Source organism: Clinocottus analis, unplaced genomic scaffold (genome assembly GCF_023055335.1).
Source record: "Clinocottus analis isolate CAN_PGR_092001 unplaced genomic scaffold, fCliAna1.0.p SCAF_17, whole genome shotgun sequence".
Classification (NCBI taxonomy): domain Eukaryota; kingdom Metazoa; phylum Chordata; class Actinopteri; order Perciformes; family Cottidae; genus Clinocottus; species Clinocottus analis.
The window spans coordinates 11,842,797-11,858,440 of NW_027175898.1; the positions used below are offsets into that span (position 1 = coordinate 11,842,797).

The window sequence follows — 15,644 nt, forward strand, 5'->3', positions numbered from 1 at the left end:
CAACCTACTAGTGTTTATTTAATCTCTGAAATTGCGATTACATAATTTGGAATATTAAGTTGCAATTAAATCCAGCTCCAATCCAGCATGCTAAAATGCATTACAGCTCACCTCCCTCGTTGCGAAATCATCCGGTGTTTTGTGTTATCACGTACAAGTTTAGGGAAGCCTGGTTTCTCAGTTCTTTGCGTAGTTTTAAATATCTTTAGTACTAGTGTGAACCTTTTTCTCATGCGAACATGTAATACTACAAAAATATATGAAAAGTAAGGGTTTTTTTTTCTTCTTCAGGGTGGCTGTGGAAGAAGGCGAGGAAGCTTTGAGACTGGAGCAGATCAGAGTGCAGGAGCTTCAACAACACCTGGAGCAGGAGAGGGCTTTGAGTCTCCGTAAGGACCAAGAGGAGGAGGAAAGAAGAGAGGTAAGACGAAGACTTAAAACCTGCATAATGAATGTCCTTTAAATTCTGATATAAAAGCTGTTGCTCAAATGATGAAATAATGGCCGCGAGCCAGCACAAACAATTGAACGCCAGTCGTTAATGCAGATTGAGAGGCACAACTAAAACGACACAGGGTCATTCTAGTATAATTTACATTTCCTCAGTATTAATTTCATCATGAACAGTCATGTTCCACTCTGGAGTCACTCTTTTTGTTCTGTTTTTTACACAAATTACATTTTCATACTTTTTTGTCATATTGCTGATTTGATATTTGACAAAACCAAACACTTCCTGTTACTTTTTCTCATTAAAAAGCCTGCTTTTAATCAGGATACTGAAAGATGTTTTTAGCTGAAATTTTTGATGAGTGTTGACTTTCATTCATGGCAGTTTAACATTGGTCGGGGGGTAAAAGCAAAGTGGACCTGACGATATAAACACAGAAAAATAATATATTTGATGCTTCCAGAGTGTTATCACTGAATTATTTATATTGTTTAATCTTTAAAACTCAGTGTACTCGTTCCCTTTTTTAAACTCTGAGAGATGACTCTCCTCTTCCATCTCCAGGCTGCTCTAGCTTCCTCTGAGCAGCAGAGGTCGGAGGTCACAGCTCTGAAGGGTCAGGTGGAGCAGGAGAGAGTGGCCTGCAGCAACCTCAGACGGGAGCTTCAGATTGAACAGTCCCGCAGTCTGCTGCTGGAGAAACGCCTCGTTGACACCCAGAAGGAGCTACAAGACGACCGGCAACTTTCAGCTCACCAACATGAGCTCAACTTGCAAGACAAGACTCGTCTTGAGCGCCTCGTGGCTGAAGCAGAATCTCGCCAAGCAGAAATTCACTCCAAGCTCGCAAATGCTCGCAGGAAGTTGGATAAAGAGAAAGATCGTAGCTCCAGGCAGGTGGCTGAACTCGGCCGTAGACACGAGGCGGATGCCGCCAGAGACGGGCAGTTCCTCTCCGACATGCGCGCCCAGCTCGAGCAGGAGCGAAGGCAGGGGGAGGAGCTGGTCGTTGAGACAGACAAACTGAGAGCGGAGCTCCAACAGAGCAGGAGAAAATGGGAAGAGGAGGACAGAACAAGGAGGGTGGAGCTGCTGAGGGAGCAGGAGGCCGCCACCCGGTATCGTGTAGCTATTGAGACCTTGAAGGAGCAGAAACGGGAAACCAGCTGTGCTTTAGAGATGGAGCGAGAGCGGTCCAGACACCAAGGGGTGGAATTGGCTGAGCTGAAGGAGAGACTGCGACTTCTGAAGGACAAAGAGAGGGAGAGGGAGGAGCAGTGGGACAGAGAGAAGAGGAAGGAGAGGCAAGAGCAGATGGAAAGGGAGAGGCGACAGGACAGGACCAACAGCCAACTGGTAAAATATCATTTTTACTATGCTCAATGCTTTCACAAATGTACTGCTCTTATTTTAGATGTGTTTAAAACCGTTCTGTTTACACGCGAACACGCTTCCTTACAAACATTTGCCTTCAGACTGAGTTGGAGCTTTTGAGGCAACAGGACCAGCAGCGCGTGCAGGAGCTCAAGCTGGAGAGTGAGGAGAGAGAGATGGCCGCTCAGAGGCTGTCTAGACAAACCACCGGGCAACATCCCAAGGCTGGTCCATCACAGCATCTCCAGAGTGACTTCCAGGCAGGCAGTGCACAACTAAACCAGCAGGTACACAAGTGGTTACACACAGTACCGCCATAACTTTGTGCTGTTCCACAGAACCCTGTACTTTATTACTATTGAATCTGTGTATTACTCGTATTATAAGAACGTAAAGTGAATGTACTTTTCTCGCCGTAGATGCCGTCTGTGCTGTCCTCGCCCAGTCTGCTGGAAAGGTTGCTGAAAGAGAACTCTGAACTTACCGAGCGTGTGACATCCCTGAGTCAGGAGAGAGCCACCCTCAAACATACATTCGCCTGCTTGGAGCGTCAGCTGCGGCGCACAGAGAACGAGCTCGCCAAGGTCGCAACAGAAACTGAAAACAGACCCGTCCACGACATGAGCAGCAACCACAAGGTCAGAACAAAACACGTTCTCATAAGCATATTTGTTATGATATGAAGAGTGGCATCATACATATTTTTAATAAGCTGTTCAGGAAAATATTTTACAAGCTGAATCACTGTAGTGTTGTCTATACTGTTGATATAATTGATTTAGCCTCCGGCTTCCTAAATGATGTCTTTTTCATTGTATTTACAAGTGTTATACTTCTTTGGGGGAAGGGGGGGGTTCTTACTCGGGTAAATGGCTTGATTATAAAAATATAATTACCAATGTTAACTTAACACCTTACTGTAATGCTGATGTATAATATATTACAACATGTGTTTATTCTTTTTCGGATTCAGCGCTTGTATGAGCGCTACCTGCGTGCTGAGAGCTTCAGGAAAGCTCTGGTGTACCAGAAACGTTACCTGCTGCTGCTTTTGGGTAATTTCCAAGAGTGTGAGCAGGTCACGCTGTGTCTCATCGCTCATATGGGGGCACGGCCGTCACCCCCGCTCTCCCGGAACAGACCCCTCGGACGATTTAGGGCTGCTGTTCGAGTTGTCATTGCTGTCTCCAGGTAGGGAGCGTAAAGAGTCGAGACTTGCCTCAGCCGTGTCTATGGATACAACTGATCACACTTTATTTTCAGAATGAGGTTCCTGACCAGGAAATGGAACAAAGCAATCAGAAGATTATCCGGGACTGTCAACGGGCATGCTCACGGTCAGCTCAGTGAGCACATTTAATAATACTATGCATCACCTCTGTGTGTATGAGTTGGTGGATTTTAACTCTTAATGTCTCTTATAGGGCCTAAACCTGAAGTTTTAAAGCAACAACAGCCCAGATTAAATTTTGACACGCCACCAAACAGAGACGGCGGTGCCGTCCACAGAGACACCGTGTCGGCTCTCGTTCCACCCACAAAATCCCCCTTCAGGTTGCACAACAGGTTTGGGCTCATCTTAAGCTTTACATCGTTAAGTTGACGTCTTTATGAATATTTTAATGGTATTAAAGTAATTTTTCGTCAATGAGCTTTTCTCCTCTCCTCAGGGTTTACTCCAGCACCTCTCTAGACTCGGAGCACTCAAGAGGAACGTCTCAGGATCCAGAGCGATCTCTGACGGAATATATCCACCATCTAGAGAAAGTCCAGCAACGGTTGGTGGGCGTAAGACAAGGTGAACAGCATTAAATATAAGGACGGAGATGCAGTTAAATTTTCACAAAAGTTGGGAGTTGAATGCACCAAGATGGATGACATTTTAAAAAGCTGTCACAAATGTGGTGCACATGGTGTCGGGTGAGCACTGAGTCCATTCATCGGATGTAGGATTGGGGCTCCTCCTGGGTTTCATTTATTGCACTCTTGTCCATGTTTGTGTTTTCAATGTATCAGTGATTGGTCCTGAGCAGAGTACAGTTGGGTCAGAAATTATACTGGTGATGGTACCCACAATTTTCAAGGCATCCCACTCAAAAATAGCTAAATTATTAAGCACAACTTCTTGGGTTCTTATCCCCTAGATAGAATTATAGCGAGTGATTTCACACTGGGAGATGTTACAGGGCACTGGGTTTATGTTTTATTGCTATTATGCTGAGATCAGACTACACATCACGTATCAGCCCGGTGATGGCGCAAACAAATTCAAAAAAATGTAAAAGCGCCCTTTCCTTTTTTAGTGACATAGCAGAATACATCAGCGCCACGAACAACTTCTACATTGTGCTCTGTGACATTGCCCCAGAGGAGCACAAACTACTTTTTTGCCATCAACTCTAAACAATGCGAAGTGATAAATGATATCTCTCACTCTTGGCTGACGAGCATTATACCAAATCAACCACATATTTGGTGGTGACATGATCAGCTGCACAATCCCCACCATCTTTAAATCGACTGGGAAGGATAAAGTCAGAGCCCGGTCGCTGCCAAGCAACTGACTGTTCTCATTCGTGTAGGTGCTGCCAGGTGGAACAGTTGTGTTGTTTCATGGTACAATCACCTCCATATGTCATGCACACTATAATTGCCAAATCTGACACTATATCAAGACACAAATATTGTGTAGTCTGATTCCAGCTTTAGATGCATGTCTCCTAATTTGGTTTTCCAGGAAGTGTTTTTTTCCTAGTCATCGAAAAAAAAAAACGCAATAAATGCACTACTGGTTACAGAGTTCATTACAAGACGAGTAATTCTACGACAAACTAGCCTAACACTTCTTGCAAAGCAGTATTTATGAAATCATACAAAACCTGTTTGCTCTGTCATCTCCCAACCTAGTGAGCAAGACTCATTTAGCCCTGTCCCCTAAAAAGGACAGGAGGATACGGTCAGCGTGTTCCCCTGATATGATTGGTTATCGGCAGCGCTGGCTGCAGGAGAATGGGACGTGGCTGTACCTGAGCTGTTTGTCGCCTCTTTACCTGAATAATCCAGGTGAGTGTGAGTGTAAAATACTCACTCCACCAAATGTCAAAGCAGCATAATACACCTGAGACTGGGTGCTTTTAATCATTCACTGGGTGCACGTGATAAGCAGTGGGAGCCGTCTGGTCTGAAGCACAAATGCAATATATACTGATGTGTAAATTGACTTCGTTAAAGATTTTGACAAAGTTCGACCATCACCGATAGTTTTGTCTTTCACTTTAAATACGTGTGTATTTTATGTCTCTGGATGCTAATCGCCTTTGTTGTTTTTGTGTGTTTTTATTAGATTCGTCTGCTTTCCAGCCCGACCCAAAGTTATCCGACCACTGAATGAATAAATGTCTGCTGTCTTCATATTGTTCCAAAACTATAGAAAAGTGAAACATGTACAAAGGAATATTGTGTTTTGACTTTTTTTGAAAGACGTGATTTTATAATTGCATAAATTATTTTTCAATATTTTCTATTGTAATTTTTTCATTCTCTGTATACTGGTATTTGTTTGTCATCTTGAAATGTTGCAAAAACAAATGATTTTTCTTTATTTTAAATAGTGTTTATTTTTCTATTGATGTCTTTATATCCCATTGTGCTTGTAAATAGGACTAATGTTCATTTTACATGTCCAAATTTTCAGATTTCTTTTTTTTTTTGTGGAAATCTGTGATTAATATAGCTAGTGGGAACATAATTGCATAAAGGTGAACTATATTTGTTTTTTGTATCCATGTTTCTACCATAAAGTTGATAAATATTTTAAATGTTTACAAACCAAAGAGACATTCATTTTATGGCACCTCAATTATATCCAAGGGTATCTGTCACTTTTGCATGATAAAATTCTTCAAAAATATTCAAATTAAAGCTGCAATCAGTTACATTTTCACTACTCCTGATATGCATGACAAATTGGTGGAGTTTTGGGATATGTTCAAGCCCCCTGGAAAGGCAATTAAATTGGCAGAAGAATAATAAACATGACAGTTTAAATAGAGCTTTCACTGGTCCGACATCGTTGTCAATGCATTTATAACCTTAGTTCAGGATACTCAGTTTGAACATACATGCTACTTTAATACAATACCCTGACTGGAACAATAAAACAAAACAAAAAGAATTGTACTCAAGAACGTTGTTCTCCAGTGACTGATAATAGACACTATACAGGCTCATTTGAAGTGATAGTGTTAGAACTAGTGGTTGTTTCCACCAACAAAACATAAATGTACTGGAAGGGGCATGTTGAGTCTACAAATACTCATGACTAGTCAGATTTGTATGAGATATAGCGTTTGAGAGTTACTGGGGTATTATGTAACACATAATCAATGTCTTTGAATCTCAGCAGCAGCCTGAGAGAGTCTGACCTGTCTCTGGCTCTCTAAACTCTCGATCAGGGGTTCGTTCGTTTATGAAGCCGGCAGAAGCCGCTTGTGGTATTCCTTCCATTTATCGTATCCAGTCGGATTATCCTTCAAAGCTCCGCCCACTCGTTTTCCGTCGGCGTATAAAACGTTCGCTCCACGTGAGACGTCAACACAGTGTGACGCACATCCTTGGTGCACAGCGCTGCTAACGCTAAGCTAAGCCAACGGCAGCCTGCGCGCGTGTCGTAGGTCGCTGTTTGACATCTTATCTGTGGTTAAATAGTCCTGGACCGCGTAGAAGGCCGCGCTACCATTTTATTATATTTGTCTGGGATGTATGGATGGATAGTTGACGGAATCTCCTCGTTGTTTGAGCCCGTTACGGGGCAAAACCCCAACGACTGGCCCGGGAAAGAGGACCTTATCGACGAGGGATCCACGCGACCTGGCGTGGGAGCGCGAACGCAGGAGAACCACAGCAGAGCAGCGAAGAGGAACTACCAGAGGTCGGTTGTTGGAGATTAGAAAGCTTTTCTGTGCCCTGTCGAGGTGTTCACGAACAATAGTGACACCAGTGTATCTCCTTGGGTATTTACTGATGGTGCTTGACGTTAATCGAGTCATAATAAGGAAGTTATTGGTTATAACGTACGCTAGCTCTTGTTAACCGTGTGAATAATCAGAAACATGGATTAGTCATTACATTCAATACCATGAGAATATATTGAATATGTGTGGGCTTCAACTTTTTTTAAGGCACCAAACAGCCACCAACATGTACTGTTTGGGTTTCACCCAAGTGACATGTCATGTAGCTAATCACACTCCAGTGCATAACGATTGGTGGTACGAATGCAGTCAAATATAGCTAACAGACATGCAATGAATTACGACCTGCATGAAGGTTATAAGTTGTTTTTTGTTAAAACTGATTTAGAGAAAACTGATTCCCCTTTTATGGGGAATTTAGATCAAAATTAGCTATTTTTGAGGCTGTAGTTCATGCTACAGTTGAATTGTATTGAGATGTCTTTTAAAAAATATTCTCACCTCAATTTTAAAGAGGTATAACATATTACAATATTATTGTCTAATCGTGAAGCTAGCGGTTTATACAAAAACACCAAACAACCACTCAAAAGTGATCAATTTTCTGTTTTTCTCTGCTTTAAAACACTGAAACTGAAGATAAGATGTTTGAAGATTTTACTTTAGACTCATCATAGTTTCCCAGACTGTTGTGTGAGACAAGCCTGACGGGTTACTCGATAAAGACAATTAGTTGTAGGCAGTGTACCTAAATAACTAGACATTTAATAACCCAAATAAATGATGGACACAAATTGAAGCTAACCGAAATCTGTCATCACTTTGTTGATATTATGTTATTGAGTCAGAAATATTATGATATTGTTAGTATCCCTCATCTCAAACTTGTTTTTTTTCTTGTTGCAGTGTTGATGTCCCAGATGGTGTTCGCCAGAGTGACCAGTTAGAGGTGAAGAGACGAAGGCGAGGTTTGTTCAAGGAACAGGTTATACTCATATTCATTCCTAACGTCTCCCTCAAATGAAGAAGTTGCTGATTTGGGTTGTCCTTCTGTGTCAGATGTAGTTGTTAGCTTTTTGAAGAAGTCGGTGGCCGGGGTAGCAAGCCTGCTCAGGCTGCGGAACCCGCTGACGACCAGGTGTGAGAAGGACAGACATTATGAAGACACGCAGGTTTGAGCTGCAACTCCCTCGTCACACGTGTGCATTCAAAGTTTAATACAGGGGAATTAAAGTCTGATCCACATAGAGGCCTACAAGAAGACAACGTTAAATCAACATCCCAGTAGCTATTATTTAAATCATTATGTCTTAAAAGTTGTAGAACGCTACAACAGCCAACTCCAGAGTTTATTTGGTGCCTCCATTCATGTGAATGAGTCCATGTGAACGCTACTACAGATAAAACTGATCTTTTAACTGCTTTGCGTTTCCTGTTTTTTGATCCAGCCTGTTACTCTGATGGGGATAGATGAGCTTCACACCTCGTGGCTGAACAGTACTGAGTGGAAAATGAGTAAGTGAGGACAGCTGTCATCGCAGGAAAAGAATAATCTGTTGACTGTTTTTATGTCTCTGTTTTTTCCACACTCTTCATTGCGTGCTCTCACCCTTCCTCGCATTGTCGTTTGCTTGATTTTGTTGTCTGTCCTCAGGTAAACCAGTAGTCGGAGTGAATGAAAGGAGTGGGAAGAATCCCTTTCAGAGCTCCTCACCTCCTTTGATGAGGAAATACAGGCAAGTCATGGTCCAATTCCCTTCACTCATCCAATATGCTGTAAATATACCTACAGGGCTGTATAACCATAAAATGCTTCTTTGCTAATGCACATAACCGTTTTGAATCCAGCGGGGCAGGGCTGTCTGCAGGACTCCCCGACAGGGGGAAGGACAGGGAGAGGAGAGGCTCCCTGCAGCTGCTGCCCTCCAGACCTGCTCCGAGGGTGGGAACCATGAACCCTGATCTAACGTGTAATGGCTTTGGACACCACCGCTGCTACAAGCCCAGTCTTACTGTGGAAGAGGTAAAATAGTCTGTAGGTTTTATTTGTTGGGTCTTTGAAATCATGACTGATTCTACTTCTTTTTTTTAGGTTTTAAAAATCTGATAATTATGTACTCGCGGTTAGCATATATTATTATAAAAAGCATTAATAATTTTGTGAAGGATCCCGTAAATTATTTTTATAAGAGGTAAAAATTGGCCCAAAATAAAAAAAACTGTTCTATATATCACAAATCATGTTTTCTGTACCGCATGGCTTTGTCAGTTATCATGTAATTGGGTTCTCCCTTTAGGCCATAAAGCAGAACAATAAGGAGCACTATAGGCGCTTGCTGGAGATGGTATCGGAGAAGTACAGCAAAAGCCAACCACTACCTTTCAACCAAACAAAACCGCAAGAGTGAGTATAAGCCATTATTCACAGGGATTTACATATTTCATTGAGGTCCATTTCACAACACAACATAGGACATGAGCTGCTCTCATATCCCTTTCTCCTTTTCCTCCCAGTGAGTCGCTTTCACAGGTTGATCACAAAACTGCTGCTTCCGGAAAAGCCTTTGAATCAGTGTCCAGGAAGACGGGATATACAGGTAAGACACCTCAGGAGACATTGGTCTGTAAATATATTTAGTTTTTGTGGGTAGTTTTTATGTGATGTCTTTCATTTCTGTAGAATTTAAGTAGTAATTGAATCCTACTTGTTAGGTGTTGTGTTTTTAATAGATTTAAACAATTCATCAAATAAATAGACCAGTATTCACATAACCGTTGAAATATGTCCACCGCAATGGATTTATCCCTGCTCAACCATCACTTGTCTTTTTGAACAGCTTCCCCAAACATGTTTACATGGAGAAGTGTATCTGCAACCAAGGACAGGTTAGTGTAGAAATCATGTGTCTATCAGAGTCTATGCTACATAGGTAAATGTGTGTCATGTATATTTAGTTATTCTACATATTGTACTAACCTCTGTTTTATTTAATTTCCAGGTGGGGAAGTTTGACTTTTAGTAAGACCTTCAGTGGGGCCCTTGAGGACACGCAGCCTGTTCGATGTGCAAAGGTAGTCATTTATCTCGCTCATTCATGACATGTGTCGCAGAGAACTGTGCGACGAAGCGTGCAGGAAAAGACTACTGGACTTCAAGGTGTTAAAGTTAAACATCAATTAGGTTTATTTAACAGAATATCACACAAGCAGATGATACGTGCAGCACGGGTCTGTAAGAAACCGCTCTATTCCTCAACAGACTGACTCTCTAGAAGAGTGCAAAGCATAATATAGTCTCTAAGAGCATTTGTGACTGGACAGGACTGAGATGGGGCAGTCTCCTGGTTTAGACATTGAGATTCTCTTGGTGGAGCACAGGGTTGGATCCATCCCTCTTGGCTCGCGAGTCCTTTCAGGCTCGACTGTTAGTGTGTGCGTGTGATGCATATTTGTGCAATCTACTACGTTGAACTTTATCTTGTCAAAACTGCGACGCAAATCTAAATTCCTAGTCTAACAACTGTATGTATTAATGTACATTGTCCCTCTTTGAGTATCTCATCTGAAATGTCAAGGGAGGAGGCTAATGTTTCCAATCTTAACAAACTATAGTTTATCTGAACCGTCAAGGGAGGAGGTTGTTACTGATGCCCTTGAGTTTGTAGCATCTTTGGCGCCACCTCCCACAATTGGAATTTTCTCACTCTTTGAGCAAACTTGTTGTTTGTTGTTGTTGTTGTCTAGGCAGCCGATTCGGACCTTTCTACAGAAGTTGCAACTCGCCTCAATCTCGTGGACAGAGATACTCCGGATGTCAGTCTCCTAGGAGCACATTCTGCACACACAGCCTATACATGGCACAGTGATGAGGACACACCCAGGCTGACCAAGGTGAGATGATCAGGAGTCTAGTGGAGTCATTGTGTGAAAGAAATCATCCCAGCAATTTCTTTTATTTAATGCATTTGTTCTCATTGTGTAGGAAATGGCGGCAGAGGTTAGTTGTGCTCTGGCGCAGAGTGATCCCAACCTTGTTCTCAGTGCAGCTTTTAAACTACGCATCACACAGAGAGACCTGAGCACTCTGCAGGAAGGCGGCTGGCTCAACGATGAGGTAGGTACTCAACCAGTGGGACAATTCACACCGAACATGGACGCGTCTGTTTGTAGGATAGTCGCTTGTTCAGTGCCCATGTTCTGTTCACACAGAACAGCTAAGGTCACGATCTTTAGTGGTAGTTATGGTGTCTGGCCTATTGTCTCCATGTGCTGCAAGCAAATTTGATAAAAAAACATATTGATGATCTGCTATAAAATATGTACTTATCCTTTGTGACATTCAATGATTTCTTTGTGAAAAATGGTAAAATATGCATCCCATGCACGCTTTGACCTTACTCCCTGCTGCTCTTTTAGAGTTTCAGTTCCCCCAATTCTCCTCTCACATGATCAAATTTCAAAATCCATCCACGATATTTATTAAAAAATAGCCTTGTGTCACTTCTGTTTGTGGTTTTTATTTACGTATGTCTTCCAAGAATCGCTTGTTGACTGACACAGAGACATGTGTTTCTGGTGTGAACAGCCAGGCTACCGCTCAAGGAACTATTGACATAGCTCGGCGCTTTGGAGCAGTCCTCAAACAGTGAGAGCCGGGCGTTGATCTTATTTAAGTTCAACCTTAGAACAAATAATGGCAACTTGTAACATATTGTACCATGTCCTTAAATTGTTAAGAAGCTTACAAAGCGGTCCCGTTTTCTCAGTTCAAAATAAGAAATAATAAGTCTTGAAATCACATTTTATATATACATTTTTCATATGTTGTGCCTCATCTGTTTCACTTACCAAGGTGATTAACTTCTACCTGTCCCTGGTCATGGAGAGATGCTCTGGTCAAGCAGCCGGATTGAAAATCTACTCGTTCAGCACCTTCTTCTTCCCAAAGCTACGAGGTGGAGGAGGCGGGCAGGCTGGAGGACACACTGCTGTGAAGCGCTGGACCAAGGCTGTCGACCTTTTCCTCTACGACCTCGTCCTGGTCCCTGTGCACCTGGGCGTCCACTGGGCGATGGCTGTGAGTCAGAACCACAATGACTATAGATGTGTTATTTAGCTTGTCACAATCCTCCTTTTTAGTTGGCGATTCTTGACACTAGTGTTTAGACGTTTATGCCAATAATTGGGTAAACTTGTGTTTTTGATAATCCATCAATTATTTTGTCTCAATAATTATAAGTATTTCATTTTTTCTGTTGATCATCAAGAACATACAAAACAAAATATCCTCCCACACCTGCTTTCCTTCCAGATAATCGATTTTAAGTCAAAGACAGTGACGTCCTATGACTCGATGGGACAGAGGCACGATGACGTCTGTAGTCTTTTACTGTGAGTCCTCATTGTGTTCTTAAGCTTTGGTTATCGGGACATTTTAAATGCCTTTGGCACAATTCACCATCAATATTCTTATTTTCCAGACTCTACCTTAAAGAGGAGCACAAAGCAAAGAAAGGCAGAGAACTTGACAGCCCCAAGTGGAGTATTGGAAGCTTAAGGGCCACCGTAAGTCAAACTGAGATAAATGACTTAATCCTAAATAGAATATTTTACTTTTTACTGTGTGACTAATGTTTTGTACACTGCTCATGTGTCTGTAGGAGATTCCCCAGCAGAGAAATGGCAGTGACTGTGGTGTTTTTGTCTGTAAATATGCAGACTATATTGCAAAAGGAAGGCCTCTCACCTTTAAACAGGTACACGCTTTATATTCACTTAATACAGGAACACTTTATTTTTTTCTTTCATTAACACAAAGTAATATTTTCCTCTTTGTCTACAGCGCCACATGCCTCTCTTCAGGAAATTGATGATTTGGGAAATCCTCAATCAGAAACTACAATAGAGGCTCGCAACAATCTGTAGACCGCTTGACAACAGTGACTTTGTCAATGGGAGCAACGTCTGTGTACAGTAACTACATGGGAAAGGAAAACTGTATGACTGGGCCAAAGAAGTGGACTCAACTGACTGGAATCTAACTCGTTGTTGCAGTTCTGGTCTGGAGAAATTATAACACTAGTCTTAAAAGGTGACTTTCCCTTTTTCTGTCTGGGATGTATAGACACTTTGTAATCTCTGAGTTGTAATTGGAGACATTATTTGGATGGAAGAAAGTGTATGTATTACACAAACTCTGGCACTACTGACTGGCTTTTTTTTATTTTATTGACTATGGATTGTTGGTTCTTCTGTTTGAAGTTCTGCCTGAAGTGCCTTCAGCCCTTTCAACACTGAGCTCAACGTGAAGCATATTTTGGGAAATTGCTTGGTCACATACAACTCAAAAGCGTGGCTAAGAATTTGTTGAATTGGATTGTTGCAGTGATATTTTCCCCTTCCACTTATCAAGAGAGTGGAAAGGAACTAACTACAATGCTATTTAGTCATTAATCTCAATTTCCGTGAAATAGACAATGAAAATATAAATGCCTCTTTTCTGGACCCCTTTTGAGAGAAATTATGCATGGTTGAATGTCTGTTGTATGTTTGTTTTGCTATTATTTATGACTTGACTGAATAAAAGAACCCAACGTGTTTTGGGATGTATTTAGTTTGTTTTTCTCCATGAGTGGAGCATTAACTTAAGGCGCTGTCACTTCTGTGAATCTTTTCCATGAGCATATTGCTAGGCTATTTAGGGCTATTACATTGACTTCAGTATAGTATACTGCATAGCAAGCTACTGTACACACATGCATGTTTGAGATCATGCTTTAAAAATGTGATTTTTTTTTTTTTTTTTTTCTCCCTGTAATAAAATACTTTTTTTGAAAATTTGAGTTTGATATATTAAATGACTTCTGCAGTGGCTACTCGAGGCTTAAACTGGAGCTAGATGGTGTGTGCTAAAATCTATATTACAATAAATTGTCACATTTACCTCAATGAAAGTAAAGCAAACTGGAGAGCAAGTACACCTTCTGAGAATCATTAAAACATGGAGCAATAAACCTGCAGTTAAAGGAGCTTCTTTGTATTTCATACATTACTGTATTTATATATTTTATAAGTGTTTCTGATGTAGTGTGCTGGTGTGTGTGTAACGGCGTTTTCGGTTTTAGATATATTTCAAACTCTTAGTCAAATGAACTTGTAAATTTACAATTATGAATATATAATTTGGTAAACATAATCACTACATTTATGATATACATCCTTTCCTCACATGTTCTGTCATAGCTAAAGATTCCAAATATAAAATGTTCATGAAAATAAATAATACAATTTGGCCGATTTATAATTATTCTTCTGGAAAAATGATGTTGATGACTTGGCCACGTGGTATAACGCGTGTAAATGGGCATTTCTTGCTTAAAATGTAGGGGACCATTCAAACAATATATTAATATATTATGAATAGTATATTAGTATATATATTTAATATATACTAATATCGATTCGGCCATGCTTTCCGATCACATTGTTTTGGCAACGTTCGCGTCTTCTGTTTTGACAACCTAAAACCGGAAGTCGACCGTTTTAGCTTTCTTGACATCGTTAGACGAGTTGCAGCTAGCTAGCTCGTGCCGAGCCAACATTTGCTGTGTGCAAAAAAAATATTTTGCAGGCGTTAAAGTTGCATCGGTCGTCAGTCCGTTTACTTCGTGCTTTGTGCTCATCTGCCGTCTAGTAACAGTTACGGTAACATGAGTGACGCCGAGAAAGAGTTCAGGGAGCAGGTGAGTTGCGATGAGAAGTTGAGATAACAGTTCTAAACATCTAGCTAGCTAGCTTAGGCTTTGGCGTCAGCTGCGTTTTGCAGGTCGGTTAGCGGCCGTACTCTTTGATAGAAGCCCTCAAACTTGAGTGAATGATGTTGTATATAGCGGTAGTCTGAGTAACGTTAACTAAAAGAGTACTGAGTGTTAAGCAAATGTCAACTACAGTACCAGTGACGGTAACGCGTCGAGAGATGTAACAGCTAGCTAGCTACAAACTGCGATGTATTTGCTACTTTACTTTTATCGCTGACTTGTTACTTAACGTAAACTATTGCAGTATTGTTTAGGAGTAAATATTAAATAATGACTACAAGTCATTAATGTACGACAAGTCAATATGTAATGGCTGTAATGTTCAGATTTCTATCCGTTTGAAGTCATGTAAGCCAATCAAGCTAACATAGACGTGTGACGTTATTCAGCGAATGTTTTTTTATTTGTGTACCTTTTTGGCTCTTACAGAAACCAAATTGCCTTATCACCCTTGTTTGTTCTTTGTTAAGGTTGAGGTTGGAAGAAAGAAAAAGGCGGAAGACGTGTCAGATGTGAAGTTGTTATTATTTGGCGCTGATGGTGTTGATGCATGCTAATGTGTTGGATGCTGAAAAGAAGCTATCAAGATCTGTCCCCACTACTACTAGTGTTGTAATGGCAGATGGTAAATGGGGGAAGAGGAGGAAAAAGAAGTCATTATGTCAAACTGAAGAAAGAAGAAATGAAGGGTTGTTTTGAAGTTAAAGAAGTTATGAAGTTAAGATCAGAAGTTTACCAGGGTATGATTAATTTCTTAACAGCCTGCTATGCCACTATTTTTCATCCTGTTTCTTTCTCTTAAGCATGAGCATTTATTTTCTCTCTTTCTGAAACATCACTGGTCAATCCCTCCAAACCTTCTCAGTTAATCTTTTGTGCAATCTGTTTTTCAGCTAAATTACGTAATGTATTATTTAATTATGCATTTAATTATGTATGACCTCTTATAAACACATTCCTAAAAAGTGTAGTGTCAAACCTGTTATGAAATGTCATGAACTCTCTCTGAAGGGGGTATGTAGAGGTCAA

The 15,644-nt window shown here is 41.0% G+C and overlaps 3 protein-coding genes across 5 annotated transcripts in view; all 3 read left to right on the forward strand.

The window, feature by feature from the left end:
* The window catches only part of pcnt (pericentrin), a 34,047-nt gene extending 28,704 nt beyond the window's left edge, over positions 1 to 5,343 (forward strand). The window contains exons 52-60 of the mRNA XM_068580181.1: positions 292 to 421; positions 1,016 to 1,807; positions 1,927 to 2,112; positions 2,245 to 2,463; positions 2,799 to 3,016; positions 3,089 to 3,162; positions 3,250 to 3,391; positions 3,496 to 3,623; positions 5,169 to 5,343. Of these exons, the coding sequence (XP_068436282.1) occupies positions 292 to 421; positions 1,016 to 1,807; positions 1,927 to 2,112; positions 2,245 to 2,463; positions 2,799 to 3,016; positions 3,089 to 3,162; positions 3,250 to 3,391; positions 3,496 to 3,623; positions 5,169 to 5,212 (1,933 nt within the window). The 3' untranslated portion in view covers positions 5,213 to 5,343. The remainder of the gene's footprint in view (positions 1 to 291; positions 422 to 1,015; positions 1,808 to 1,926; positions 2,113 to 2,244; positions 2,464 to 2,798; positions 3,017 to 3,088; positions 3,163 to 3,249; positions 3,392 to 3,495; positions 3,624 to 5,168) is intronic.
* A 1,093-nt stretch (positions 5,344 to 6,436) lies between these two features.
* senp2 (SUMO specific peptidase 2) lies at positions 6,437 to 13,796 on the forward strand. Its single transcript, XM_068581058.1, has 17 exons — positions 6,437 to 6,755; positions 7,705 to 7,766; positions 7,858 to 7,970; positions 8,247 to 8,313; positions 8,453 to 8,534; positions 8,647 to 8,821; positions 9,096 to 9,202; positions 9,313 to 9,395; positions 9,636 to 9,684; positions 9,798 to 9,870; positions 10,543 to 10,689; positions 10,781 to 10,912; positions 11,651 to 11,875; positions 12,110 to 12,189; positions 12,279 to 12,363; positions 12,459 to 12,554; positions 12,641 to 13,796. Exons 1-17 carry the CDS (start codon positions 6,583 to 6,585, stop codon positions 12,701 to 12,703), a joined length of 1,812 nt encoding a protein of 603 aa, XP_068437159.1. The 5' UTR covers positions 6,437 to 6,582; the 3' UTR covers positions 12,704 to 13,796.
* A 528-nt stretch (positions 13,797 to 14,324) lies between these two features.
* The window catches only part of LOC137787990 (transformer-2 protein homolog alpha-like), a 4,321-nt gene continuing 3,001 nt past the window's right edge, over positions 14,325 to 15,644 (forward strand). For 2 of the 3 annotated variants that reach the window (XM_068580781.1, XM_068580782.1), the window contains exon 1: positions 14,325 to 14,540. In XM_068580781.1, the coding sequence (XP_068436882.1) occupies positions 14,508 to 14,540 (33 nt within the window). In that variant the 5' untranslated portion in view covers positions 14,325 to 14,507. Of the gene's footprint in view, positions 14,541 to 15,085; positions 15,356 to 15,644 lie in introns of all 3 variants that reach the window. The other variant, XM_068580783.1, reaches the window with a different exon arrangement.